This window comes from Anopheles cruzii, chromosome 3 (genome assembly GCF_943734635.1).
Source record: "Anopheles cruzii chromosome 3, idAnoCruzAS_RS32_06, whole genome shotgun sequence".
Taxonomy (NCBI): Eukaryota; Metazoa; Arthropoda; class Insecta; order Diptera; family Culicidae; genus Anopheles; species Anopheles cruzii.
Window position 1 is genome coordinate 5,748,229 of NC_069145.1, and position 25,798 is coordinate 5,774,026.

Here is a 25,798-nt window from a genome sequence, read left to right on the forward strand (position 1 = left end):
ATCCTGACACCGGAGACGGAACGAAATGCATCCCGCGAATCGGCAACGATACGAACGAAAACGGACGTAGCTTAGCTTACAGTTCCCATACCGCTCCTTCCTAAGCCTTGACGGCGTACTTGCGGGGCGGGAATCGGGCACGTTTGCGCTGTGCCTTCAGCGTCATCCGGGTGGCATCGCGCCGCGACAGTGCCTTGCGGATGGCGCGGGTCTTCTTCGGGCGCAGATCCAGCGGAACGTACTTCTTTCCCTTGTACAACTTGCGCAGGTTGTCCTTCGTCTTGGTGTTCATCACAATGTACACGCGAGCGATCGCCTTGCGGACGACACGGATCTTTGACAGCTTCGACGGAGCACCACCGGTAACTTTCGCCACGCGCAGTCCCAGCAGCTCCTTCTTCAGCTCCTCCAGTTGCTTGGTCAGCTCCTTCTTGTCCTTCGTGCGAAGCTCGGAGCACTTAACCTTCACCATTTTCGTTGGTTGGCGGTATTTTTCGCAGGTTTTAAGAAGCACGCGATTGAAACACCTCCGGCCACAGACGGGAAAATGTCGAAAAGACGGAACGCACCACACTACGCACGGCGGTTGGTTTATAGCGTGCCGAGTTGAGTTCGATTGACATACGCTCGCTGACAGTAGCACAGTTTTATGACACTTTTCTCAGCTACCTAACGGAAAGAGGCTACCTTTCGTGCAGCAACCGTGAGGAATGCAAAGTACTGAACCATTCGCCTTAAACTCCTCCTGAATTTCATCGTCATCCTGTCACATGCGTGTGCGTGTGTGTGCGCCACTGTTTTGTGATCGGAGCTTCGTAAACTTGTTTGGTCCAGCGAAAGGGTCGCAAAGATTGCTTCTGTGTTCAATATTTAATCTTCAACTAGCCAGCAAGCCTGCATTAAGATGGCCACGGTAGATGGAGCACGTGAAAAAGCACTTGAAGACTACCGGAAGAAGCTGCTCGAGCACAAAGAGGTCGAATCTCGGCTGAAAGAAAGTACGTAGATCTTTGTCTTCTGCAAGGCAGAGGGAGGTTAGGTTAGACGATGACTGGCCAAATCCCCGGAAGCGCTACAAACAGTGGTAATATTTTGAATTTGTCCTGTTTTTCTCCGCAGTAAGAGAATCGTTGAAAGAGCTCACGAAACAGTTCGACAAGTCTGAAAATGATCTGAAGGCACTCCAAAGCGTCGGTCAGATTGTGGGTGAGGTGTTGAAACAACTGACGGAAGATAAATGTAAGTTCCCTTTCGGTTGTTGATAAGCTGCCCAATGAATCGGTAGGTTACGATTTCTTCCATTTACCGTACCGTTAACAGTTATCGTGAAGGCAACTAATGGCCCCCGGTACGTGGTGGGTTGCCGCCGGCAGCTGGACAAATCAAAGCTTAAACCGGGCACCCGTGTAGCCCTGGACATGACGACGCTGACCATTATGCGCTACCTGCCTCGTGAAGTGGACCCGCTGGTGTACAATATGTCGCACGAAGATCCGGGTGAGGTGACGTATTCGGCCATCGGTGGGCTTTCGGAGCAGATCCGTGAGCTGCGCGAGGTAATCGAGTTGCCCCTGCTGAACCCGGAGTTGTTCCTGCGCGTAGGAATAACCCCACCCAAGGGATGCCTGCTGTACGGGCCGCCCGGAACGGGCAAAACTCTTCTAGCGCGTGCCGTTGCGTCGCAGCTCGATGCAAACTTTCTGAAGGTCGTCTCATCGGCCATCGTCGACAAGTACATTGGCGAGTCCGCCCGTTTGATTCGCGAAATGTTCAACTATGCACGCGACCACCAGCCGTGCATTATCTTTATGGACGAAATCGATGCCATCGGTGGCCGGCGGTTCTCCGAGGGTACATCGGCCGATCGTGAAATTCAGCGCACGCTAATGGAGCTGCTCAACCAGATGGATGGCTTCGATTCGCTGGGCCAGGTGAAGATGATCATGGCCACTAACCGGCCCGACACGCTCGATCCGGCTTTGTTGCGTCCGGGTCGTTTGGATAGGAAGATCGAGATTCCGCTACCGAATGAGCAGGCGCGGCTGGAGATTCTGAAAATTCATGCCGCGCCGATCGCGAAACACGGCGATATTGATTACGAGGCGGTGGTGAAGCTTTCGGACAACTTTAACGGTGCCGATTTGCGCAACGTGTGCACCGAGGCGGGCTTGTTTGCGATCCGTGCCGAACGGGAGTACGTGATTCAGGAAGATTTTATGAAAGCGGTCCGCAAGGTGGCGGATAACAAGCGGCTGGAGAGCAAGCTGGACTACAAGCCGGTGTAAGATCGATGTCGATGAACCCGAAGCGTCACCCTAAGTTCCATTTAGCCACCTTTACTTTATTTTTTGCCTATGTTTCGGCTACACCATCAACCGCTTTCTACAGTCGTAATAAAACCGTATGGGAAACCGCATACCATTCTGACAAGTTATCGTTTCAGTAAACATTTACCAGAAGAATAAGAGCGCTTACACCGACTGGAGTTCAACAATGTTTTATTCCACTGTCTTTTTGCCAATTTTTTGCTTCTTCCGTTCGTAATAGTCGGACAAATTGTCGATGCTGTTCTTGAAGAGCGTAGAATGATCTCTAGGCTGAGAGATCGTGACCGACTGAAAGTGTTTCTGAAAGTTCTTCCGCAAAGCATGATCAACGTTTAACCGGAACTGGCGTTCTTGATCCATGAACTCGTAGACCAACAACTCCACCATTTTATCTTCTTTCCGCCAGGCCAACAGGTAAAGCTCAAGAGAAGAACTGAGGACTGCTTTTAAAATCGTGAAACTCGCATCGATCGATAGTGTTTCGTAGGAAGTACACTTGTGGGAAGGATCGTCGGCAATGTGCAGCACTTCTACCTCGTTGCCACCGTAACTTGTCACCGCACAAAGCGTACCATCGTGATCGTCCAGCTTCGCTCGTTGAACCGTAACATCAATGGCTGGGTTTTGCAGTCGATGAGTAACGATCTCTTTTCCTTCAACAAATTGCCACACACGTAACGTTTTGTCCCCAGCTACGGACAGTAGCTTTTTCGGTGCTAGGAACGCAAGTGCCACCACGTACTCGCGATGGCCCAGACAGTAGCAGACAATGTTGTGGCAGTCCGGATAGGACGTAACTTTGATCTTTTCGTCCCGATCACACGTTATGATGTACCTGGCGGGGAGTAAATGTTGCAATGAAATAACAAGCACCGGCGGTTGAGCCAGGTGGTTTACCGTTCGTCTGGACTTATAGCAATGTCCAGTATCAGACTCATGTGGCCCAAAACCCACTTGGAGCGCTTTTCCGGTTCCGCCAGCATATTGTACTCGAAGCATTCGCTTTTGTCGCATCCAAACAGCAGGCCGTGCTTCGGGGCGAATTTCATGCAAGCGATCGTTCTCGCCGTTGCTAGGCACTCGCCCACCGGCACCGTGGTGATTGTTCCTTCGTTCTCCTCAATTTTAAAACAACGCAATGTTTTATCGGCGGCCGACACGGCCATCAGTTTCGAAACCGAACAGTACTCGAGGGTCACGACTTGAGGCGGGTTGTTGTTCTGTGCTCCATCTTTCGGCGAGCTTTCGCTTGGGGACAGCACTAGCTCGTGCTGTTGCGTACCTTGCGGTGTGAAGAAAACGATTTTATCCCCGACGCCGATAAGCGTGAAATTGGGATAAACTTTTAAATCGTACATATCGGGTCGTTCAATTCACAAACACGCTCGGGAAACGTGGTGCTGGTGGAGAGCACCGTAACTGACAGCCGGTTTGTTTATAATGTTCTAATGTTTTCGAATGTTTCAACCAAGGTTCATAAAGGTGGTGCTGCAAAATAAGTGTTGTGGGTCTGTAAAGCACCTTTTTCAGCAGTTCTTTAACATGTTTTAGAGGATTTGCAGTGTATTTAGTGTTAAAAATATGGTAAGTTTTTACTATTGTCCTCAAATTGTTTCAACGGCATCAAACGTCACAAGCTTATCTACATTTTGCACATGCGTTTGTTTATCGAGCAATTTGCTTTTACAGTCCAAACATTAATCTCTATCAAACAATGTGAGAGAGCATTGGTGGAGTAATTTATGCGTAAGTAAATAGTCAGTTTGCTGATAAAAAAATTGCACCGAAACACTGGCAGCCGGCATTACTCGACTGTAAGTGGATGCTATGGGACTGAAGAGAACCTTGTGCATTTGGCTTGGTTTTGGTGCGGCTTCGTACTTGGTGCGGTAAATGCTTAGTTCCGGTACTGAGCGGTGCAAACAGGGCACAATAGTTATACACTTTTCGCAAACCCTTTTTCCAGGTGGTACTTTATTGGTCGGTTGTACAACAGCAAGCGAAAGTTCGAGAGTAGGGAGCTCATAGTGGTAACTGGAGCCACCTCGGGTATTGGTCTAGCGGTAGTCATCGATCTACTGGCCCGTGGTTGCCATGTAGTTATCGGAAGCCATTCCCTAGCAACGGGACGCATAATCGGCAGGCAACTACAGGAGCAGTATCCCGGCGCTAACGTTGATGTGTTTGAGCTGAAACTCGAATCATTGGACAGTGTCGTCGAGTTTAGTGAGAAGGTTCGCGGGCTGGGGAAACCCGTGTACGCGCTCGTCAACAATGCCGGTGTGTTTTATGCCCCACCATCACTGACGTCGGACGGTATCGAGTACACGTATCAGGTGAACTATTTGGCACCGTTTCTGCTCACACTCCGCCTGCTGCCATTACTGAAGCAACTGCAAGGGGACACCCGGATTGTAAACGTTGTGTCACAAGCTCACCGGGCGATAAGCAAAGCACCGACGGATTCGAATTACTATACAGCACCCTTCCAGGATACGGGGGCCGCCAGATTCTGGGCGTATCAGTACAGCAAGCTCTGCCTGGTGGCGTTCTCTCACCGACTCTCGCAACTACTGGCGACCGGAGCAGCTGTGGATGGGGGCCTGTCCGTCCACTGCGTCGATCCAGGCAACGTAGAAACAGCCATCTTTCGCCACTTTCCGCCTCTAGCGAACCGTGTAGCTTTCCTGCTTCAGAAACCGGTACGATTGCTTCTCGTTAAAACGCCCTTCGAAGGTGCTCAAGGAGTACTTTATTCGTTGCTTTCGGAGCAAAAACCTCCCTTCTACTTGCGGCGCTTTTGGGGCGCCAGCTGCAGTGATTCCGGTGACGTTAATCGGCTCGTCTACAATCCATCGTTCAGTAACGCGCTATGGATACGGAGTCGACGGCAATGTCGGCACCATCTGCTGGAGATGATAGTTTAGTGCCCCTCGTGTACGAGGATCGCACGAAGGGACTGCGTAAAGAGCGTCTTTCTTTTTGCCCAACATTCATCGAGAAGCCTTCGGAGCTGAGCCGCTGCCTGGTAACGTTTCGTAATGTCAGCATCGGCGAAACACACGCATCAAACCATCTTGCCAGCCCGGAGGAAAGATGGGTTACCATGGGAACGGCCGTCACGCCCATCGATTGCTACGTTGAACTATTGCTACAACAAATGGTACTAAACGAAGAGAGCAAATGTACGATCACCACAAAGGCGGCGGATGTTACGTTTACGGCGAAACTGCTCCGTATCGTGAATCAGCAATACTTCTTCGAACAGACTGTGGCCAGTACGCTGGAGCTTGCCAAACGGTACAAGGAGAATGGTGTGCAAATGTTTCCCCGCTATCCGCGGTTTGCTCACGCGTACTTTAACCGTGCGGCCAAGTGTTTGCTCTCCTGGTCACCGATTGAGGATCTGGATCCGGTCACGGAGGGCTCTGGTACGGTGAGGGAAATGCAAACCCTGCTTCAGACGCTACAGCTTAACATTTCCGCTTGCCTCATCAAGGACAGTCGCTTCGAAGAAGCGCTGCACGTGCTTCGCTATACGGACGACCAGGAAAGTCCATCGCCGAAGGCAACGTACCGCAAGGCACTGGCCCAATTTAAGGTGAAACAGTTCGACGAAGCGCTCGGAACGCTACAGAAAATTGATTACGCTTCCAGCAAAGAGTGTGCTGCTTTGCATAAGCAGATTGTCGAAACACAACAGCGGGAGGACAGCAAGTACAATGCCATGGTGAAGAAAATGTTCGCCTAGGAAGGGGCGTCGGTGTGATTCCTTTTGATTTCAATAAACGCTTGGTAATAGTTTGACTTCTACCTCCAATATATATTGCCAGTCGCTATAACAAACAATAAAATCTTAATCGCAATTAACAAAAGCCTGTCAACGTGTTCGTTACAGTTTCGAGAAGTATGATGAGACTGGTTTGAGTTTTTGCTTTGCCGGTGTCAGCACTTCATCCACCTGGCGCTTCCGTTTTGCAGTGGCACTCGCGGCACCGCTCACTGCAGTCGTTGCCTCCGAGCGGTTCAGTTCCTGCTGCAACCGCTTGGCAACGTGATAATCTACATGCTCGGCCATCGATGCTTGGGGAACCAGTTTGCCACAATCGGGACACTTTGTGCTGTTTCCGATTTCTCCGTCACTGCCAGCCTTTGCTTCGTCCCTATCGCGTGTCTTAGATTGGGTAGCGTCGGTTGAAACTTTCGAGAGAAATCGAGCAATTGAACTGGTGCTGGACGTTGGTAGTGAAGGTCGTCGCCCACCGGCGACCGCAGATGATTGTGAGGGCTTCGTGGTGCTCGTTGCGGTCAATAGTTTAGATTTAAAATCACTCCGAAACTCGTCCCGCTGCTGCTGGCTCAGCTGCAGCGCGTAGTGGAAGTCTTGATGGGACAGATAGTCATTCTCGGGAACTTGTTTGCCGCACTGCGAGCACTGCAGTTTTACGATGGACACTGGCTCGGGAGGCAGGATACTGAATTCAGCGTAAGTTGCTGTGTAATTTTTGTGGCTTTCGGTTGTATCTAACGACGGTTGGTTTCTTAAATCGGTTTCACTTTCTTTCGAAGCCTTCGCCTGCTGTTGTAGTTGGTCCGTGTTTTCCCAGATACTTTCCACTATTTGCTCCTCAACGGTCAAAGAATTGCTTTCGCTATTTTGAGTTCCAGGTGGGGTACTGTTGCAGCGTTGTCGTAGAAAGCTTTTAATATCTTTCTTAACCCGAACCGGTTCGACTATTGTTGGTTCTCGCACTGGCAAACCTGTAACTGTATCATCCGTCGCCTCGATTGCGGCTGGAACAAGCTGATCTTCCGACTGTTTTCCATCATTGATGGTTGAAGACTGCGGAAGCTTGGCTGCTTGTTGAAGAAAATGCTTTATATCTTTTGTCGGTTTAATTGGTTCCTGCGGCGGATCCTCTCTAGCCACATCGGATGAGACATTCGTAGCGTTTATTGAAGAACACGACGCTACTTCGGAAGTGCTTTTCGTGTGCTCAACATTGCTCACCTTCGATGAATAGCTTTGAAACATTTCCTTAATGCCTCCTCCTTTGGCCGTCCCGTTCGGTTCAAACTTGCCCACACTTATGCCGAGGAATTTAATCGCATTGTGAAGGGTCGTCATCGAGCCTTGCTTAAAGAAACGCTCTGTGTTTCGTTTGATGGCCTCGAGCGCATCCGATGCGATCCGTTCCGTCTCGTACACGGCCAGCGGCACACTTCGGGTGCTCGAAACATCCCCTTCGCCAATCTGCTGGCTGTAGCTGACCGTCATCTGTTTCGCCGTGCGATTATTTTCGTCCAAGTCCTTCTCCAGCCTCTCCACGACCTCCGTGGCAAGCTCATTGAGCCAGTGCTGCAGTGTGGCCAGTCCCGTAATGGCATTTTTGCCCGGGAATCGCTTGCAGCAACCGATGCTCTTCGAGTGAAACTTAGCCGTCACTGTCTCCAGATCAATACCGCGGGCCATCAGGTACATCCAGCTACCGAGCCGCTCGTCAAAGTGCTGCTGCAGCAAAGCTTCCGGAAACTGGACGAGCTCAGACATGAACTGGATCTTCAACAGCTCGCACACCTGGTCGCCCAACTTGCCACCGAGCCCCTTAACCTTTTTCACCGGCAACGTTTCGTACAGCTTCGCAATGCTGTCGATCGGCAGGATCGTTTGTTGGTTCGGCTTGTGGAAACCGGCCGTCAGTTTGGCCAGAATTTTATTGTGTGCCACACCCGCCGAACACTCGTAGCCCGTCTGGTCCTTTACCGCGGCCCGTATTTCGTTCACGATCGAGGCTCCCACTAGCAGCTTGATGTCGCTCTTTTTACCCTCCAACTGGTCCGCGGGTACGCCACCTTGGTCGCCACATTCGTATGTGTCGGACAGTTTCCTCACGAACTCTCCGATGTTCTCATAACCGACCGCGAACGTGTTCGCCAGTTTGTCCGGAAGCAGCTGAAAACGACCCTCGTTCATGTCGCGTATTCGGCCCAACACACGCTCCGTTATGTCCAGGTACGCCTCATCGATACTGGCCCGTTCCAGGAGCGGTGTGAAGCTTTTCAACACATCCGCCACCGCTTTGCCGGCCTCTCGGTAGCGGGTGAGGTCGGCTTTTCCTCGAATTTGTGGCACTTGGGGTAGCTCTATTTCGGGGCAGTGTTGTTTCGCCTCGTCACCGCGCATGTGGCGCGTGACGCCTTTGGCCCGCGCAGGATAGTTCACGGCAATGATACTGTGGAGTGAAACAAAGCGAGACGTGTGTGTAAGAAACGGATGCCAAAACCAATTGCCGATCGGTGCTGGCCTACCCTCCACCCTGCCAAGGATTGTACTGGACCACGGCTATCGGTTTGCCTTGTATTGCCGGGTTCAGTTTTTCCTCCACCTGGCAGTAGAAGCAATCCATGTCGACCTGAAAGAAAGGCCGATTCGATAGAGGCTGCGAAGATAGATTTTGGCACCACCACCGCTTCCTACCAGCACGATGACACGGTCAAATTTGTTCTTTATGTTTATGTTCGTTTTGGTGCTCATTTTAAATTGGTACACATTAAAAATAACCCAGATTTACACTGTGGTCGTCTACTGCAAAAGTTGTGCTGCCGAAAATACAGTTCCCGCTCAAAACACCGAAACTCATTGTCAAATCACAGGATGTCGCCGCGACAGTGACGGAAGTAAACAAACCATTGTTTCTTGGTTCAGTATGTCAAAATTCATAGTTTAAGTGAATATTATGCAACGGACACAACAGTGAATTAGCGCAATATTCCCTGTGATTTTTTCCTTGCAGGATTAGCTATTGCAACGTTCTAAAAACCCCTTTCGAAGTGTTGCTAATCCTTTGTTTGCTTTGTGCTTTTCGGAGGTCGCCAATTTTGACAGTTGATCCACGCGCCAACTGAGATTGTCACGTGCCAGCAATTGTGATTGGTAGGGGGGTTATCGTTCAGGGGCAGCATGGTCAGCGGAAGATTGTTTATCTAATTTTAAGTAGTGCTATGATCATTTACGTACCCTAACACCTGTGCTGCGGCCACCCAAATGAGCAGCGTAGTGAGCTGGCTGCGAAGTGCCAGCAAAACTGCGTTCAGCAAAAAATACCTGCTACTCACCAATGTGGCCATATCGATCAGTCTGTCCGGTGTTGGTGATATAATCGAGCAGCACTATGAAATCTACACGAACCAGCAGGACCACTGGGATCGCCAGCGCACCCGCCACATGTCGATTTCCGGTATGACGGTCGGTGTGTTCTGCCACAACTGGTACAACTTTATGGACCGACGATTTCCGGGCCGCAGCTTCCGGCTCGTCCTGAAGAAGGTGCTGATCGATCAGACGGTCGCCTCACCGATTGTGATATTTCTCTTCTTCGCCACACTCGGCGTGCTACGGCGCTCTTCCTGGGACGGGATGTGCCACGAGGTGCGCGAAAAGTTTCTACGCCTGTACACCGCCGAGTGGGTGGTGTGGCCACCGGCGCAGATCGTGAACTTTTACCTTCTACCGACCAAGTACCGCGTGCTGTACGATAATACCATTTCACTTGGGTACGACGTTTTCACAAGCTACGTTATGAACGATAATAGTACAAAGGACGACCCGGAGCAACACGACTAGTCAGCGGCTGGGACGGCGGCTTGCCTACACTTTTAAGAAATGAAACAATAATGTAAAGTAAGCAATAAAATATACGGTGGTGCCGAGCACATACGAGTGTTTTTTACAGGAAGCGTATAAAGCACAGCTTTTGGGCCATTTATTTCACGGGTATTATGGTGGCTGGGCGCAGGGTTTTGCAAAATACAGGTTTGGTTTGGTCGTCCCCCCTCAAAACATTCCATCGTACCGTCCCAGGGGGATGAGTAGAATCACGAACAAGATGATGTTCCGCACCGCTAGCTTCCAATCGTTCGGCACCGCGTACGGCAACAGGACCGTCGTGACGCGATGAATCTCGTGTGAAACGCACACGAAAATGAAGGACGTTATGAGCACATTAAGCGTCGGAAAACCAGGCAGCAGCACCAACACGCCGTTCCGATCGGCGGCCAACCAGATGTGGTACTGGCAGAGGAACAGCTCGAGCGAGATCTTTCCGAACCAGGCAAAGAACGTTGAGTAGCGTGTGCGCAGCATACCGGAGATGTTGCGCAGCAGAATGTAGCCCACGATCGGGATGAAGACCACGTACGAGTGCACTTCCTCGCAGTCCTGCCGGTTGCGGCAGAAGAACGTCCACGTGATGTAGCACCCGATGCCGGTGATCGCCGCCAGCGTCGACGTGAGTGAGATTCGTTTCGAGAACAGATTCCCATGGTTGCTGTCGTCCACGAGCGAGAAGCGTTGCGAGATTTGGAACAGCGCCGCAAAGATCATTCCGTACGTGATCGTGTAGCGATCGAGCTTCCATCGGTACCACCACTCGTGGATATCGTCGTCCGTCGTCACGAACAGTGCCTTCCAGGGGCGCGTAACAAAGATACGCTCGAAGAATACCTCGCTCATGTACAGGACCGTGACGGTGGCCAACATGGCAACAAGCTTGAGCACCAGGTACAGGTACTGGTACGGATTCGCTTCCGTGCTCTGCGCTGAGATGCGGGGCGGCAGCACGAGCGTGAGGTACATGATGCAGTACCAGAAGGACAGTAGTGGCACGAAGAAGTAAAACTGGTACGGCCGATTCATGCACAGGCACAGCAGCACGGTGAGAAAGTTCACGCGAAACATTACGTTCAGGAAGCGCACCAATCCGGCATTCCCCGACTGCCACCAGCTGGTGAAGTGTGCGTAGCCGGACAGAAACAGAAACCCACTGATCAGCACCTTGATGTGCATGTAAATCGGTAGTATGTGCGAAGCACCGGTCATGTAGTAGATCAGTATGACGATCTGCATCCAGCCCTTCAGCTCGTCCGTCTGATCGCGGTGCAGCACCTTCGTCAGTTTGCTGTCCTCGGTGAAGAACAGCCCGAGCGCAAACACGTACCCGACCGGGATCCAGAAGCTAAACTCGGAGTAGTACTTGTTTTCCTTCATAAAAAAGTTGGTCCGATCGCAGAGATAAAAGTACGTCATGATGATCGCCAGCGACGTGAGCGCGGCGATCGGCGATTGCGTGGGCCCGTTGGTCTGGTTGAGCGGCGAGTATGCGTGAATTCCGCGCCACTTTACGATCCACTTGCGGACGTACATTGCGACCGCTATTGATGCGCTACGATAGGAAAGAAAAAAATCAAGGAACCAGGCCAGCAGAAGCGTTTCTGTGCGTTACTAACCACACCGCGAGGAAGGCATACGTCGTCACCTGGATAATGGTATACGGTTCGGCGCTGCTACAGCATGTACCATCGTTGTAGTTCATGTAATCGTTGCAGTACATGTTGAGCAGGATCTGAACGTCGTGCTCGAGCGTTAACGAGCGGAACTTTCGGCCGTCGGCGAACTCGTCCACCAGCCCGGCCGCAATCATACTCGAGGAGGACCATATTTTGGCCTCCGAGTAGCTCAGAATGTTGCTCGCCGCCTGATTGATACGGTCGACGTCCTCATTCCGTACGCTCTTCCACTCGTCCGATCCGTTTTCCTGATCGATCGGATCCTGCAGCTTCCAGATGATTTTCGTTTTCTTCGCGTGCAACCGATCGATCGGCGTTACTAGGCGCGTCAGGTTTTTCTCGTACGCCCGCTGAATTTCCTCCGTCACATTGCCGCGTGCAAACGTCGGATAGGTGCAGCTGGCAATGATAAGACTCGGTGGGTCTTCCTCGTGCTCCCAGCGGATAAACTCGTCGATCAGATGCTTCGACACTTCGTTCGCGTAAATATACTCGACCCGCAGCCGCAGCTTGTAGTCGGTGAACTGCAGGTTGTCGGTGGTTTTCGTGGACGTTTGCTTCGAGTTGTTCTCCGTTTCGCTCGATCGCAGGTAATCGATGAACTCCAACGAAAGCGCTCGCAGCCGCTCGTCGCCAATCAGTACGAAGTGGTTTTGGTTGTCCCAGAACGCCAGATAGCGGAGGCACTTACGGGTGTCGCTGGGTTACGAGATTAGAGGTTAATTACTAATTACCAGCGCGCGCGGTGCCCGTTTTGCCCCGGGTAAGCTTACGTTTCGGTGTACTTGTGCAGCATACAGCCGTACGGTTGCCACTCTTTGTCGCCCTTAAACCGGCCGTCACTCAGTAGCCATTTGCACGAGTCGGATCCTGAAAACAATAAAAGCGTCCATAAAGCGATCGTCGGGCTGGGGCGGTAAAAGCGGGACACTCATCGGGGTGGTGGGGCTCCGTACCGTAGCGTAGATGCAGAAAAGCGTGATACACAACGAACCCTAGCACCATGGCAAAGGCGAGCTTTTTCGCATTGCTCGCGTTAAGGTTTTGAATGAACCGTTCCGCTTTCGATAGATTTCCATTGTTGCCCATTCTGGCGCCGTGCGATTGTGGCCCCACGAAGGGTCCGAGCGTTTATCGCACTAGTTTTCGCGTGAAAAATTCTACATCGCCACCGAAATCATTGAACAAACAGAAATCTCTCCGAAAAAAACACAACAAAAACGGTCGACTGCTTGGGCAGGTCCAAAAAAAAGCCCACCCTTTTGACAGCCGCAATATTGCGTGAATCCACGGCTCAAGGTGTCTACAAGCAGCCCAGGTGGTGCATTTCTTATTTGTGGCTCCATTTATTTTAGCCAATAATATTGTACCTAATTTGTTTGTTCTATGCTGAAATAGAAAAGCATGAGAAAAATAATTAAATCAAACTGTGTCCATGCCGCTATCAACCGTGGCCTTCCTGTTCGCAAAAAAAGAATCAATCGCCAGACGCGTGACAGTTCGCGGCTGACGGCCGATTGCATAAAAGTTATTTACGGTTGTAGGGCAAATATCCTTGTTAATAATTTGTAAGTTCCCTTTCATCGGTAGGATACTTTATTAGCTAAGTTAGTATAGTAGCACGGTCACCATGGTTGTGGGAGCCTTCCCGGCCGCCAAGCTTGGCGTGCTGGCAATGAAGCAGATCTCAAAACCGATCGCCAATCTGCTGAAGGAACGGGCGAAGCACAGTCCTTTCTTCCGAAAGTACGTTTGCATGCCACCGGCTCAGTTCTACAACTGGATGGAGGTGAAGACCAAAATGTGGGCCCTCAATCTTGGCAAGCCGACGACGGTGCCGGTGCTGAACGAAGCGATGGCCATCGATCTGGGAGCGAACCTTCTCGGAGAGATAGTTATCTTTACCATTGGGGCCGCCTTGCTCCTGCTGGAGTATCAAAGGTACGACGCACACGGGACGACACAGTGTAACTGGCAGTTTTTGAAAACCCGATCCTCGCTTGATCCCTCACAGACAGGTGCGCAAAGAATCCAACAAAGAAGAGATGGTCTTGCAGGAGAAACTGGAACTGCAAGCCACCATCAATGAACTGATCTTTCAAGTGCAACGACAGGATACACAAATCCGCGAGATGGCACGAGTGGTGGCAGACCTGGGTGAGTATGGGGGGCTTGCGTCGCACAATCGGAACCAAATAACATTGGTGTCGGTTTTCTTTGGTGTTCCTGTAGAATCTAAATCTTCCTGGAAGCCAAAAATACTAGATGAGCTGCCGTTTAGCAAGAAGAGTAAAAGCGAACAACCGCTCTACATTCCGGCGATACCGGACAGTACGGGGAAGGGCGCGGCGCCAGCGGAGGCTGCAAGCGGTAATAGCAGTGTCCTCTCGAAAGCACTAGAGATTATCGATAATGAAGTTTTTTATAGCAACAGCACAACAAACGAATCAGACGAGCCAACGGAACAGCACCCCCGGGCAGGCTTAGTGACGCGTAGCGTAAGCTACGTTCTCGAACTTAAATCCTTGCCAAACTCGACACCCGGCAGCCGAAGGCTGTGATAGATTCCCGGACCTACGGTCCTGTACCTTCAATGTTCGGTACGCGTTAGGGAGCGTCATAGTTTGGTTATCATCACGGCTGTTTCCGCCTCGGCCTTGCATCGTAATCAAGCGGCGGACACTTTGCTCAGGTTTTCGTTATGTTATGGTTTTAGTTTTTCTAAAAAGAAATACGGTCGTAAGCTGTACGCATTGACGAGTTAGTCGGCACAGCTTACGTGGACACAATGTTTCATGTGCGAACCCGTTTCGGTAGGCATTTATTTCAACGGGACCGTGGCAGGTAACCGTCCAAAAAGATCGAGGACTGGACTCCCCTCGGCTGTTGGGAGCTGTTACGATTTTTGCTAACTACTTTTGGGCACTTCAATTTGATTTTAGAAAACAGAAACAGGTTTCCCCGATTGTTACTGCAGTGCACTGTACATAAAATGATTTCATTTTGTTTTAGTTGAATGTGAAAAGATGATGAATAAATGAGACATTCAAAAAATCGATCAATCAAATGAAGGATTATTTTTTTATATAATTTATTAATCTTAAATACAGATCCGTAGAACGAGGGAGAAGATTTCACGGTAGATGATGCGGTCACAAGGCATCGATTCGCTTTCCCATGGCCCCCCCAGCTGTGAATCGATGAAGATTGTTTGCTACTCTCTGTCGTCCATTTCTTGTGAATTCGACTACGATCCCTTCAGCGCCTAGTGCTCGGTGGCAAAAGTCGGTTCGTATCCGTCAGTAGAGCTGCCTGGTAACGTGGCCATAGAGCTAGCTGGGTAATTAGCGATCAGATTTCTAAGCTTGGGTCGGCAGCAGGTAGGAAGTGGTTTCGGCGACTCTTGCTACCCCGTTTTGAAAAATTATCCTTTTGGGTTCATATCGTATCCTGTGTTCCTCGAGTTAACCTATTTTTGCAGCTTCCCACAATCATCTCCTTATGAACTATTTTTTTAACGGTTTTCTTATCAATTATCTACTTTTGCCCGCGTTCGATGTCTTGATGTCTTTCGATGTCTCCAACTAGCGTTTCAGTTGCTTCAAGACCCTAGCTGTCCCCGTCCTAGACATTCCATTCCACTGCATGATCGTGACGGTAGCGATTAAGGTCCTTGCTCGTTTCGCCTTAAGGCCGACCCGAGGATTACTTAAGGTTGGTCGTGCTGTTTTATTAAAATCGCTTTTAATGTGCACCGATTTAGTGGCGATGAAGAGCAATGTCAGAGCATAACCGTATACTAATGATCACTGGGGCCCGGCTCAGGTGTACCAGCTGTTTTCACGGGCAGCGGTTCCTTGAAGACGAAATCGGACGATTGCATCGGCCCACTGTCACCGGCACGCGGTCGGCTGGGTCCGGCGCCCTCATCGTACGTCCAGGATGCACAACTGTTTGAGCCACTGCTCGGTGCCACACCAGTTTGCTGTCTTTGTCGTTTGACTGAGGGCTCTGGGGCTGGAGTTTGCGTGCTGGTGCTAGATTTCGTCTTTACGATACTCCGGGGAGCCCCGTAGGAAGAGGACTGAGTCGTGTCCTTGCTTTTTCTTATTCGAATCAATTCCTCGTCACGCATCTGCTTGAACCTGTGCTGCACATTCTGTATCTGTTCCATCAGCAGATGGTGCTGCAGGATCTTTGAAGTACACGCCACACAGATGGTCTTGGGCAGCGGGTCTGTAGGGGTAATCTTTAAACCGCAGGCAGGCATCGTTTTAGGTCTCTGCTTTGTCCACGGACACAAACAAACTTACCTCTACGGGAAGATAGTTATTAATCTTTCGCAGCAAGTCCAGGGCAATCCCATCGGTGCCGTAAATAAATATCACCTCACGGTGCGATTTTGAGCAGAGGCGACACACGAACCCACAACACTGAACATTCATTAAACTACCCATGGTGGGACCCGTTTTCAGTCTTCAGCGGTACAAAATAATTGCAATTTCGGAGCTCCTGCTTTTGCTTTCGGTCCTTTGGAGTTCGCGTTTGTTGTTTGTTGTGACAGTTGGCCTCTTTTTGAAATTACGATCGATACATGCGAAGCTACGCTGCGATGATCAGTATAACAGATCTGCAAGCGAAAGGCAGTTCAGAGGAGGTTAGGATTTTGCATTGCTTTAACGCGATCCGGATGCTGTATTAAAATGAGAAAATAAATTACACACGAGAGTGAATTCTGAAGACATTCCCCCTAGAGTATCAACCAAACAATACACACCTTGTTTCGGGCTTATTTTGACAGTGATTTTGGGTTGCATTAATTGTCAGAAACGAATGTGACACGTATCGATAGTGTCAGAGCCGCCTGCGTTAACGAAACAGACGAGTGCAAAAATAGTGACGAAAACTTTTCCCAAAACTCCCTACAAATTTCGAATTCCGAAACCGAGTGTTTCAGCAGGAGGGATTTGTCCCGGGTTTGTGTTTGCGTTCCATTTCCGTTCGGCTGGCGAGATCTTGTTTGGGGGAGAGCTAATCTCGCCTTACATCGTACGGTCACATTGGGTAGCAATTGTCCACGACGATGGCGTCGGCGTCCGGCGAGGGAATGTGGTGCTACACCATAATAAATCCACCCGAAATTGAACCGTACAACGAGATGCAGCTGAAACAGGATCTGGGTAAGTGGTGCACCGGTTTGGCCAGTCATTGCAGCAGCGATCGACCGACATTTCATTCCCTCGTTTCTCGGAACCTGCAGAGAAGGGCGAGGTGAACGTAAAAATCGACACGCTGAAGAAAGTGATCCAGCTTCTGCTGCAGGGCGAACGGTTGCCGAACCTGCTGATGACCATCATCCGGTTCGTGCTGCCGCTGCAGAATCACACCATCAAGAAGCTGCTGCTGATCTACTGGGAGATCGTACCGAAAACGTCCGCCGACGGGAAGCTGCTGCAGGAGATGATTCTGGTGTGCGACGCGTACCGTAAGGATTTGCAGCACCCGAACGAGTATCTGCGCGGCTCGACGTTGCGCTTTCTGTGCAAGCTGAAGGAACCGGAGCTGCTCGAGCCGCTGATGCCCGCGATCCGCGGCTGCCTCGAGCATCGCCACTCGTACGTGCGGCGCAATGCGGTGCTGGCCATTTTTACCATCTACAAAAACTTCGAGTGGCTCGTACCGGACGGACCGGAGCTGATTGCCAACTTTCTCGACAAACAGCAGGACATGTCGTGCAAGCGGAACGCATTCTTGATGCTCCTGCACGCCGATCAGGAGCGCGCCCTCAACTATTTGGCCTCGTGCCTCGATCAGGTCAACAGCTTCGGTGACATTCTGCAGCTCGTGATCGTCGAGCTGATCTACAAGGTGTGCCACGCCAATCCCGCCGAACGGTCGCGCTTCATCCGGTGCATCTACAATCTGCTCAACTCGTCTTCGAAAGCCGTCCGGTACGAGGCGGCCGGAACGCTGGTGACGCTGTCGACGGCACCGACCGCCATCAAGGCGGCCGTCAGTTGCTACATCGAGCTGATCGTGAAGGAGAGTGACAATAACGTGAAGCTGATCGTGCTCGATCGTTTGATCGCGCTGAAGGAGAACGAAAACATCGAGCGCATCATGCAGGAGCTGGTGATGGATGTGCTGCGCGTGCTGAGTGCCACCGATATCGAGGTACGCCGCAAAACGCTTGCGCTGGCCATGGACCTTGTTTCTTCGCGCAACATCGAAGAGATGGTGCTGGTGCTGAAGAAGGAAGTCTCGAAGACGCACAATGTGGAGCACGAGGATACGGGCAAGTACCGGCAGCTGCTCGTCCGCACGCTGCACAGCTGTTGCATCAAGTTCCCGGACGTGGCGGCCACCGTCATACCGGTGCTGGTCGAGTTTTTGTCCGACACGAACGAGTTGGCCGCGGGCGATGTGCTCGTGTTCGTGCGAGAAGCGATTCAAAAGTTTTCCCATCTGCAACCGCTGGTGATCGAGAAGCTGCTGGAAGCGTTCCCGGCGATCAAGTCGTCCAAAATCCACCGAACCACACTGTGGATTCTGGGCGAATACGCCAACTCGGTGCAGGACATTATGGAGGTGATTGGAATCGTGAACCGTACGCTCGGTGAGGTACCGATCGTCGAGGCGGAACAGGCCCGCCTGGCCGGTGCCGAGGGCAGTAACGGCGAAGAACAAAACCCGCCCGAAACGGTAAACAGCACGAACAGGGTCACTTCCGATGGGACGTACGCCACGCAGAGCGCCTTCAGCATTGCGCTGTAAGTAATACGATGCCACTTAATGTCGCAGACGTCTCTAATGTTCCTTTAAATCCTTTTTTGAAGGGTTACTAGAAAGGTCGAACGACCTCCGCTGCGCCAGTATCTGATGGATGGTGACTTCTTCGTTGGAGCCACCCTAGCGTCGACGCTGACCAAGCTGGCGCTCAAGTTTCTCAAGCTGGAGCCGAACGAGAAGAAGCAGAACCGTGTCTGCACGTGCGCGATGCTGGTGATGAGCTCGATTCTGCATCTCGGCAAGTCCGGTTTGCCCGCCAAGGCAATCACGAACGACGACATCGATCGTGTGTACCTGTGCTTGAAGACGCTGTCGCTGCGTACGCCCGAGATCGTCGAAATCTTTACCGAGAGCTGCCGGCAGGCCCTGGCCGGTATGCTGACGGCGCAGAACGACGAAAAGCTGCAGGCTCAAAAGGACAAACAGCAGAAGAATGCCGCCAAGATTCAGCCGGATGATCCGATCGCGTTCACGCAGCTAGCGAACGGCAAAACCGATCAGCTGGGTGAAAATGTGTTCGAGTTGAGCCTCAACCAGGCACTGGCTGGCACGAAAGCTACCGGGGCGATGTCGGATGTCACTTCACCGAACAGCAAACTGAACAAGGTCAACCAGCTGACCGGCTTCTCCGATCCGGTGTATGCCGAAGCGTACGTACACGTCAACCAGTACGATATCGTGCTGGACGTGCTGATCGTGAACCAGACGAGCGATACGCTGCAAAACTGCACCCTCGAGCTTGCCACGGTCGGCGATCTGAAGCTGGTCGAGAAGCCACACCCGGTCGTGCTGGCGCCACACGATTTCTGCAACATTAAAGCGAACGTCAAGGTGTCGTCCACGGAAAATGGCATCATTTTTGGCAACATTGGTAAGCAATGGTCACCGTTTCGGTTTGCCCAAATGCCCAACACACTCATTTTCGTTTGCAGTTTACGACACGACGTTCTCGTCCAATGTGGTCGTACTCAACACCATTCAGATCGACATCATGGACTACATCTTGCCAGCCACCTGTACCGATACGGAGTTTCGCTCGATGTGGGTTGAGTTCGAGTGGGAAAACAAGGTGTCAGTCAACACGACCCTCACCGATCTGCATGACTATCTGCGGCTGCTGCTGAAATCTACCAACATGAAGTGTCTCACACCGGAGAAGGCACTGTCCGGTCAGTGCGGTTTTATGGCCGCGAACATGTACGCCAGGTGAGAATGCGAGAAACAAGTCGCATGCATTCGTTGTTTGTTAACCTTCCAATGCTTCCCAACAAAAAAGGTCAATTTTCGGCGAGGATGCGTTGGCGAATTTGAGCATCGAAAAATCGCTGGATCGACCGGATGCTCCAGTAACCGGTCACATAAGAATTCGCGCCAAAAGCCAGGTACGAAAAAGTTGATCAGCCGCAGGTTGACGAAGCGGATCGCTAACTAGGGTACCTCTGGTTCTCACTTACAGGGCATGGCACTGAGCTTGGGCGACAAAATTAACCATACGCAAAAGTGCTTGCAAGGAAAATCGATTGCCGCTTAACTCCCCGGTAGCGGCTGGGGACCCCAACCGTGCTACTGGAGTTTAGTATTCGCGAGTCCCCTAAATATGTAGCGCGGACGGATGGACCTATATAGGAGGGTTTCTTTTTTTTAAATAACGGGATTACCCGCACACTAAAACCGGTAGGAACGGGAACCGGTGCACGTGTGGTGTTGAGAAGCACGACACGCCAGGACGCCAGGCTTTTGGGGGGAAGAAAGCACCATCTATATCTGCAACGGGGAACGGACAAAGTATCGAGTCTCCATTCCTATTTTTTGTTTAAATAACTAACAGTTATCTACTCGCGGACCATTGACAACCGAGATGGTTCTTGCATAAATTCTATCGTATAATAAAAGAAAATCTGTTTATTCATTACAACCAAATATGTCGCCAATTTGATGATGGTTTTTTATTCGATTTTCAGGTTTATTTTTCCAGCTCCATTAGAACAATCGTGGTTTCAAATAGTTTTCTATATTACTTTGAACATAAAAAGGTAGTAATTTATTTGTTCAAATTGAGTAACAAAAATAAATAACATAATGAAGAAGTAGGACTATTTGTATTTTCCTAATTTACATTATATTTATATGTTCCTCTGAGGCTTTTTCGGCGTTTTCGGCTAAACCTCATCCGCAGAACAATTCACTTACTCAAAGGAACACACTCCAAACAACGTTACCAACGCAACCGCAAAGATCACTATGGATACGGGTAACATTAAACAAACGTGCCAAACTATATTTTGTATTGTTTTGACCAAAGTATGGAAGGAAATGGAGTTAAGTGTAAAAAGCAGTCCGATTATGAAGGTAATTATTGATATACGCGAAAAAGCCGATCAATTCCTACGCCAATTTGATTTTCTCTCGTAGAGGAAGAAGTAATCGCTAACCTGTGGGTGCAACTGTTGATCCATTTCAATGTCTACTTTTCTGCCATTTGGCTAGTGGCTACCATAGTGTTCTTTAACCATGAAGTAAGTTTAATTCTGACCGTTGGCTGTTTGCTTTGCAAAATAAATCAGAGTTTTCGTACAGTTTGCCAACATAAATGGTATCGAAAAAGCCCTCTCCATCATGACGCTGATCGTGTCGATTCCGCTGGAAGTTCTGCGGCTTTACCTTGGCTACACGGGAAATTTGATGAGCACGGTAGGGCTACTTAGTTTTGCCAGCGAATGTAGTATATCCTCAACACTTGATCATTCCAGATACCCAGCTTTGCCGGATTTCTCATCCTTTCGTTTCTTATCCAACTGCCGTTGCAAATATACCTTCTGCTAGCGACACATACGACCAAGCACACGCTAGCGATTGTGGTGCAATCCATTACGACCGCCACGCTGGTGCTTCAGATTGTGGTCGGTGTTCCGGCAATGCGAAAGCTCTCCGACTTCCGCCGAAAACAGTTCCAGCTGCAGCGTTGGCAGTACGTGGAGAAGCACTCGAAACGATCTGACTCGCAGCAGCCAGCCCAAACTGTCGTGAATGAATGACGATCGGATTATACTTATAGTACAGCGTGTGTTGGGATTGTGCTCTAATGTCCTATGCTTTATAAGTCCGATGTAGGTCATATTTTGTGAAAAACTCGTTCAAATGACTCAGATTGGCTCGAAAGTGGACGAGAAACTCCTCGAGCGCTTTCATGTTGTCTCCATTGGCACCCGATGCCCCCAGGAGGCTCGTTCTGCTGGGAACGTAAAAGTGTAGGATCTAGAAAGTGGAAGAAATAAACAATTATATCTTAACAAAAAATAATTAACTTCAGGAATGGAGCCATGCGAAAGCAAACATCCCCGGTCTTCGAGAACCGTAAGTAACATAGAAAATGCTTTCGTATGGCTTCCAAGGCCGTTGGAGGGTATCATTTTACATAGCAGAACGGGGCCGTTTTCGCTCCCCAGCCTTCGAAGCGGAACTCTCTCTCTCGCGGGCTGCCGTTGATATCGTTCGGTTAGGCCGATAAAAGCGGTTAATGCACTTTGCGTCGAGCAAACAGAACAGTCGAAAAAAGTTTTCTACCGGTTACCGCTGATAATGCATACCTGGAATCCTTTCTGGGCCAGAAAGCCATGATACGGTAGCAAGCACTCGTCGTACGCCTTTCTGAGGTGTGGTTTCAGCTGCTCGCTGCGCGTCTCGTCTTCCAGCACTTTGCGGAAAAACAGTTCGATCATTTCCAGTGCGCTGTGGAGCAGATACGCGCAACATAGTTAAGGACACGCGGAACACGTGTGTTATCTACGGGGCGGCATAAACGTACCGTTTCAACCACAGCAACCCGTCGGTGACCGTATCGTATGAGTTGTCGTTGCCTTCGTCGTCTTTCAAAATTAAATCCTCCAAATTTGCAAATAGCGTCTCGTTGCGTTTATACTTTTCCTCCAGTTTCTGTGGAGCAAACCCGTGAAATGAAGGAAGTTTAAAACTGCCTTTCTACCTCACGGCGCTGACCCGATTGTTGCGTGACCTACCATAACGTTTTGTCGCATATCCTTCACGATGGGGGAAAACAGCTTACCGAAGCAACCTGGCGGCGGGAAAAACGAAAGAGATTTGAACAAAACAATCACAGTTGGCGAACGGTTGTTGCGTACCGATTGCGTCCACTATCTGGTGCGACGATTGTAGAAAGTGCGCCGTGTCAATTTTAAAATTATTATTCTCGTCGATCACCGGAAATGCTTTAAGTTGACGGAACTGAATTTTGGCCTCACACACGGCCGCACTAGGCAGGGTTTCTTCAGTGCTATCACTCATGGCCACAAGAATCGGTTCGCTGGGAATCTTCGAGCAAGCTGTTCGACCAGTTGGCCTCTATCGTCGGCTGCGATCGAGTGACGACTGGAACCGGGACATTCTGCCGACCGTAATCTTATCTACACGAAGCGTGTTTCGGCGTTTATCATCAGCAGCATCAGCGGCCGCCGGTTCGGCTCGTGTTGCGTTATCGACCCGGTTAGTGATCAGCCACAGCCGCGTTGTGGTGAATGCGTTCGACAGACGGAGTGACTCGAGGTTTGCATTTATCTATGTATATTAAGGTGCGTTACCAAGCCCGTTTTGGTATCTGCGATAAAATCGATAAGAGCACACAGGTTTAGGTTTCGGTGGGAAATCCTAATCCTGCCCGGATGAGGTTTATTTGGCAGCCAGATATCATCAATCGGGCCGCGTTTCATTCGTTCAAATATACCTATCATTCTTTGACCCATTGAACTCTAGCCCAATAGTTTTCCCCCATCGGTTGACCGCCATGGGTGGCGTGAAAGGTAGAAAATCAAACCACTCCATTTGTGGGTGATCTTATCAGTGCTCAGCGATTCAGTGATGCGGAAAACTGCATGCTAGAAGCGTGTAAACTATTACACAAATTACAATCTATATTTGATTAGCTGCGGCGACTCTTTGTTTCTTGTCCATTTGGGAATAGCGAATTCACGGTGCCACTCTTTCAAAACGTTCTTTAGCTGGAAAAGCAAATTCATTGCTATCTCAACGCGTCTAAATTGCATCGGAAGACGCATACGAACACCTCCAGATTGTACTCCAACCTAGAACGAAACCAATAAAATGTTTCGAGGATCGATAATTCTACAAATTTTAAACAGGCCAACCCTAAACCAAACTCGAAACCCTGGTCGAATAAAGATATCATTTGCTAAGGAACCCTATTGTCTTGAGCACTTTTCTCCTGTTCGCCTTTGGCCTGTTTGCTCCCGCCAATTGAGATCCCTCCGGGTGTTGACTGGTCCCTACGGATGGGCTACATTGTATTTGCACCACTCCGTCGGAGCTCCTATAGCATGACACAATCAAAATTCAATATATTTTAAGATTTTCACATAAATAGTTTTATTGCGTTACCGCTATATTTTTACGTCACAGCTATGCCGTAATAAGTCTTGAATACTTTCCTACAGTCTGCAGTGTTATAATTAATAAATTAACTTCTCGTCTTATAACAATATGAACACCCTTGGGTATTGTGAAATACCAACTTTTGTGGTTGTTTTATCTATTCCATTCGGCAGAGGTCTACTTTCAGAATGGCGCCCATGGCGTTCATTATGAAAAGGGTTTGGTTTACCAAATTGGGAAGCTTCGGTAGCAAAAACGATGACTGAGGTTTCGGTGCCTCCTGGAATGTCCAGTATTTTTGCATCATTCCATTTGCGGTAAGCCGTAGCTCGACCAACACTATCGGGGACCCGTAGCTGGTGGCCACTCTTGTTTCGATCTTGTACTGGATTGTTTCGCTTGCGCCGGCTCCGTCGTGCGGACTGGCATTGAACCACGGATGATGACTCAGGGTTAATGCACTGTTGGGCGCGAAAAAAATTCCATCGTTACACTTGGCTTCCGTGTGCTGCCGGAAAACATCACCGGGCCGTTTGAGCTGCGTAAGTTTCCCCGATGGGCCACCGGGCTTTGTGTCCACCAAACGGCGAGGCCCAACGGCATTGCCGTTTCGGTAACGCTCCGTACGCCCCACGAACACATGTTCAATTCCATCGAACCCATCACCCATTATGGACCCGTCCGGTGTATGGCCCAGATCGAACGTGTGCCCCATTTCATGGCACACCGACCCTAGGGTTGTGGCATAGCAACCTCCAAACCTAAAATGGAAAGCGTAGGTCAAGAAACTGCATCGCAATTCTGATCGGCATCGGCATTTACGTCCGTCTGTAGTTGCTGTCGTCCAGCAGTTGGCCGCAGTCTACGGGTTGCCGGTTCAAAAATCCTTCGGCAACTCCCTCGATTGTCGTGGGCCAAGTGTAAAGACATCCCGTTCCGAACAGTGCCAATCCTCCGCCACCGAGCGCAGCATGGCCGGTGGTTTTGCTACGGATGTTGGCGTACGAAAAGTCCCCATCGGTGATGCCGGCAAAGTGGGTGCTGCTCAGAAAGGCCACCACTTTGGTGCGCGTCATATCGTACTGTTCCGCCTGTAGCAACTCGGTGGCAAAATACTGCCACAGTTCCGCCTCGCCCATGCTGCTGGCCGCATGGCTCCACTCGAGCTGGCTGTAGAATGGTACGCAGCCTGTGCCGATAGTGAATGTTTTACGACCGAAACCATGCTCGTGCAGCTTCTCGGCGTACAAACACTGCAGCAACTCAATGGCCAGCGTTACTTTACGGCACCCATTTTCGATAGTATTCAGCTGGTCGCTTTCATACGACTGGTACCGCCCGTGGTGTCCTTTGCATACGATGTACAGTGGAATGATGGTGTGGGGATTGTTTGACCGGATGTAGTAGTACGCTAACCGCACTTCCGCCTTGCAGCACCGTAATGCGATTTCATTTTTTCCTTCCTGCAGCCGTAGCAGCAATCGAAACTTGCGATGCTTCTCGTGATGGTCAGTTTCTTCAATAGTTTGGCAAAACGATACCGGCGTTTGGTGCTCGGAAACTACCTTCAGTTGGGCGACTTCGCAGGGATCGTCGATGGTGCCTTTGAGCAGAACAAGCGGATGCTGAAATGTTTCACAATTTTGCACATTGGTCACTTCGATGTGGTGTAGTAATTCACACATTTGCAGCGACAAAAATCGGTCAACAAGGATGTTTACTAGCCGGTGATGACGACACTGCGCAAATCAGCTGTGAGGGCATAAGGTTGCTATGTGCACGGTGGGTAACCGGCTTGAGTTGAGCCGGCCAAGCAACTAGTATCAAGAATGTTCGATGGCAAATAAATTTGCTCGAAGGAACACAATTGGCCTGCTGAAACTAAAACCATGTTAACAAAAATGGTAACAACCAAAACGGCCGAATTGTGCCAG

General features: G+C 50.2%; 13 protein-coding genes across 13 annotated transcripts; 6 read left to right on the forward strand and 7 right to left on the reverse strand.

The window, feature by feature from the left end:
- Positions 1–6: 6 nt before the first annotated feature.
- Positions 7–563, reverse strand: LOC128271867 (60S ribosomal protein L35). The gene has a single exon (XM_053009534.1). It carries the CDS (start codon positions 470–472, stop codon positions 101–103), a length of 372 nt encoding a protein of 123 aa, XP_052865494.1. The 5' UTR covers positions 473–563; the 3' UTR covers positions 7–100.
- Positions 564–813: 250 nt separating this feature from the next.
- LOC128271860 (26S proteasome regulatory subunit 10B) lies at positions 814–2,411 on the forward strand. The gene is made up of 3 exons (XM_053009526.1): positions 814–998; positions 1,120–1,239; positions 1,321–2,411. Exons 1-3 carry the CDS (start codon positions 905–907, stop codon positions 2,283–2,285), a joined length of 1,179 nt encoding a protein of 392 aa, XP_052865486.1. The 5' UTR covers positions 814–904; the 3' UTR covers positions 2,286–2,411.
- An 87-nt stretch (positions 2,412–2,498) lies between these two features.
- LOC128271861 (tRNA (guanine-N(7)-)-methyltransferase non-catalytic subunit wuho) lies at positions 2,499–3,685 on the reverse strand. Its single transcript, XM_053009527.1, has 2 exons — positions 3,225–3,685; positions 2,499–3,162 (listed from the first exon to the last, which is right to left on the reverse strand). Exons 1-2 carry the CDS (start codon positions 3,683–3,685, stop codon positions 2,499–2,501), a joined length of 1,125 nt encoding a protein of 374 aa, XP_052865487.1.
- Positions 3,686–5,083: 1,398 nt separating this feature from the next.
- LOC128271862 (uncharacterized) lies at positions 5,084–6,088 on the forward strand. Its single transcript, XM_053009529.1, has one exon. It carries the CDS (start codon positions 5,200–5,202, stop codon positions 6,076–6,078), a length of 879 nt encoding a protein of 292 aa, XP_052865489.1. The 5' UTR covers positions 5,084–5,199; the 3' UTR covers positions 6,079–6,088.
- Positions 6,089–6,219: 131 nt separating this feature from the next.
- Positions 6,220–8,862, reverse strand: LOC128271856 (DNA polymerase eta). The gene is made up of 3 exons (XM_053009522.1): positions 8,806–8,862; positions 8,637–8,740; positions 6,220–8,560 (listed from the first exon to the last, which is right to left on the reverse strand). Exons 1-3 carry the CDS (start codon positions 8,860–8,862, stop codon positions 6,220–6,222), a joined length of 2,502 nt encoding a protein of 833 aa, XP_052865482.1.
- Positions 8,863–9,199: 337 nt separating this feature from the next.
- Positions 9,200–10,033, forward strand: LOC128271865 (mpv17-like protein 2). Its single transcript, XM_053009532.1, has one exon. It carries the CDS (start codon positions 9,373–9,375, stop codon positions 9,949–9,951), a length of 579 nt encoding a protein of 192 aa, XP_052865492.1. The 5' UTR covers positions 9,200–9,372; the 3' UTR covers positions 9,952–10,033.
- Positions 10,034–10,096: 63 nt separating this feature from the next.
- On the reverse strand, positions 10,097–12,854 carry LOC128271857 (N-acetylneuraminate 9-O-acetyltransferase). The gene is made up of 4 exons (XM_053009523.1): positions 12,629–12,854; positions 12,446–12,542; positions 11,613–12,371; positions 10,097–11,548 (listed from the first exon to the last, which is right to left on the reverse strand). The coding sequence occupies exons 1-4, from the start codon at positions 12,759–12,761 to the stop codon at positions 10,162–10,164; spliced, it is 2,376 nt and encodes a 791-aa protein (XP_052865483.1). The 5' UTR covers positions 12,762–12,854; the 3' UTR covers positions 10,097–10,161.
- A 335-nt stretch (positions 12,855–13,189) lies between these two features.
- Positions 13,190–14,718, forward strand: LOC128271863 (putative OPA3-like protein CG13603). The gene is made up of 3 exons (XM_053009530.1): positions 13,190–13,613; positions 13,687–13,829; positions 13,905–14,718. The coding sequence occupies exons 1-3, from the start codon at positions 13,303–13,305 to the stop codon at positions 14,231–14,233; spliced, it is 783 nt and encodes a 260-aa protein (XP_052865490.1). The 5' UTR covers positions 13,190–13,302; the 3' UTR covers positions 14,234–14,718.
- Positions 14,719–14,860: 142 nt separating this feature from the next.
- LOC128271864 (uncharacterized) lies at positions 14,861–16,129 on the reverse strand. The gene is made up of 2 exons (XM_053009531.1): positions 15,986–16,129; positions 14,861–15,921 (listed from the first exon to the last, which is right to left on the reverse strand). The coding sequence occupies exons 1-2, from the start codon at positions 16,127–16,129 to the stop codon at positions 15,472–15,474; spliced, it is 594 nt and encodes a 197-aa protein (XP_052865491.1). The 3' UTR covers positions 14,861–15,471.
- Positions 16,130–16,706: 577 nt separating this feature from the next.
- On the forward strand, positions 16,707–20,371 carry LOC128271278 (coatomer subunit beta). The gene is made up of 6 exons (XM_053008734.1): positions 16,707–16,852; positions 16,933–18,442; positions 18,509–19,332; positions 19,394–19,667; positions 19,738–19,843; positions 19,918–20,371. The coding sequence occupies exons 1-6, from the start codon at positions 16,756–16,758 to the stop codon at positions 19,990–19,992; spliced, it is 2,886 nt and encodes a 961-aa protein (XP_052864694.1). The 5' UTR covers positions 16,707–16,755; the 3' UTR covers positions 19,993–20,371.
- A 601-nt stretch (positions 20,372–20,972) lies between these two features.
- Positions 20,973–21,496, forward strand: LOC128275313 (transmembrane protein 17A-like). Its single transcript, XM_053013776.1, has 3 exons — positions 20,973–20,977; positions 21,026–21,152; positions 21,212–21,496. Exons 1-3 carry the CDS (start codon positions 20,973–20,975, stop codon positions 21,494–21,496), a joined length of 417 nt encoding a protein of 138 aa, XP_052869736.1.
- Positions 21,497–21,548: 52 nt separating this feature from the next.
- On the reverse strand, positions 21,549–23,022 carry LOC128273698 (glycolipid transfer protein B). The gene is made up of 5 exons (XM_053011724.1): positions 22,601–23,022; positions 22,478–22,533; positions 22,267–22,394; positions 22,049–22,190; positions 21,549–21,716 (listed from the first exon to the last, which is right to left on the reverse strand). The coding sequence occupies exons 1-5, from the start codon at positions 22,761–22,763 to the stop codon at positions 21,549–21,551; spliced, it is 657 nt and encodes a 218-aa protein (XP_052867684.1). The 5' UTR covers positions 22,764–23,022.
- Positions 23,023–24,021: 999 nt separating this feature from the next.
- On the reverse strand, positions 24,022–25,549 carry LOC128275315 (uncharacterized). The gene is made up of 2 exons (XM_053013778.1): positions 24,687–25,549; positions 24,022–24,625 (listed from the first exon to the last, which is right to left on the reverse strand). The coding sequence occupies exons 1-2, from the start codon at positions 25,547–25,549 to the stop codon at positions 24,022–24,024; spliced, it is 1,467 nt and encodes a 488-aa protein (XP_052869738.1).
- Positions 25,550–25,798: the final 249 nt, after the last annotated feature.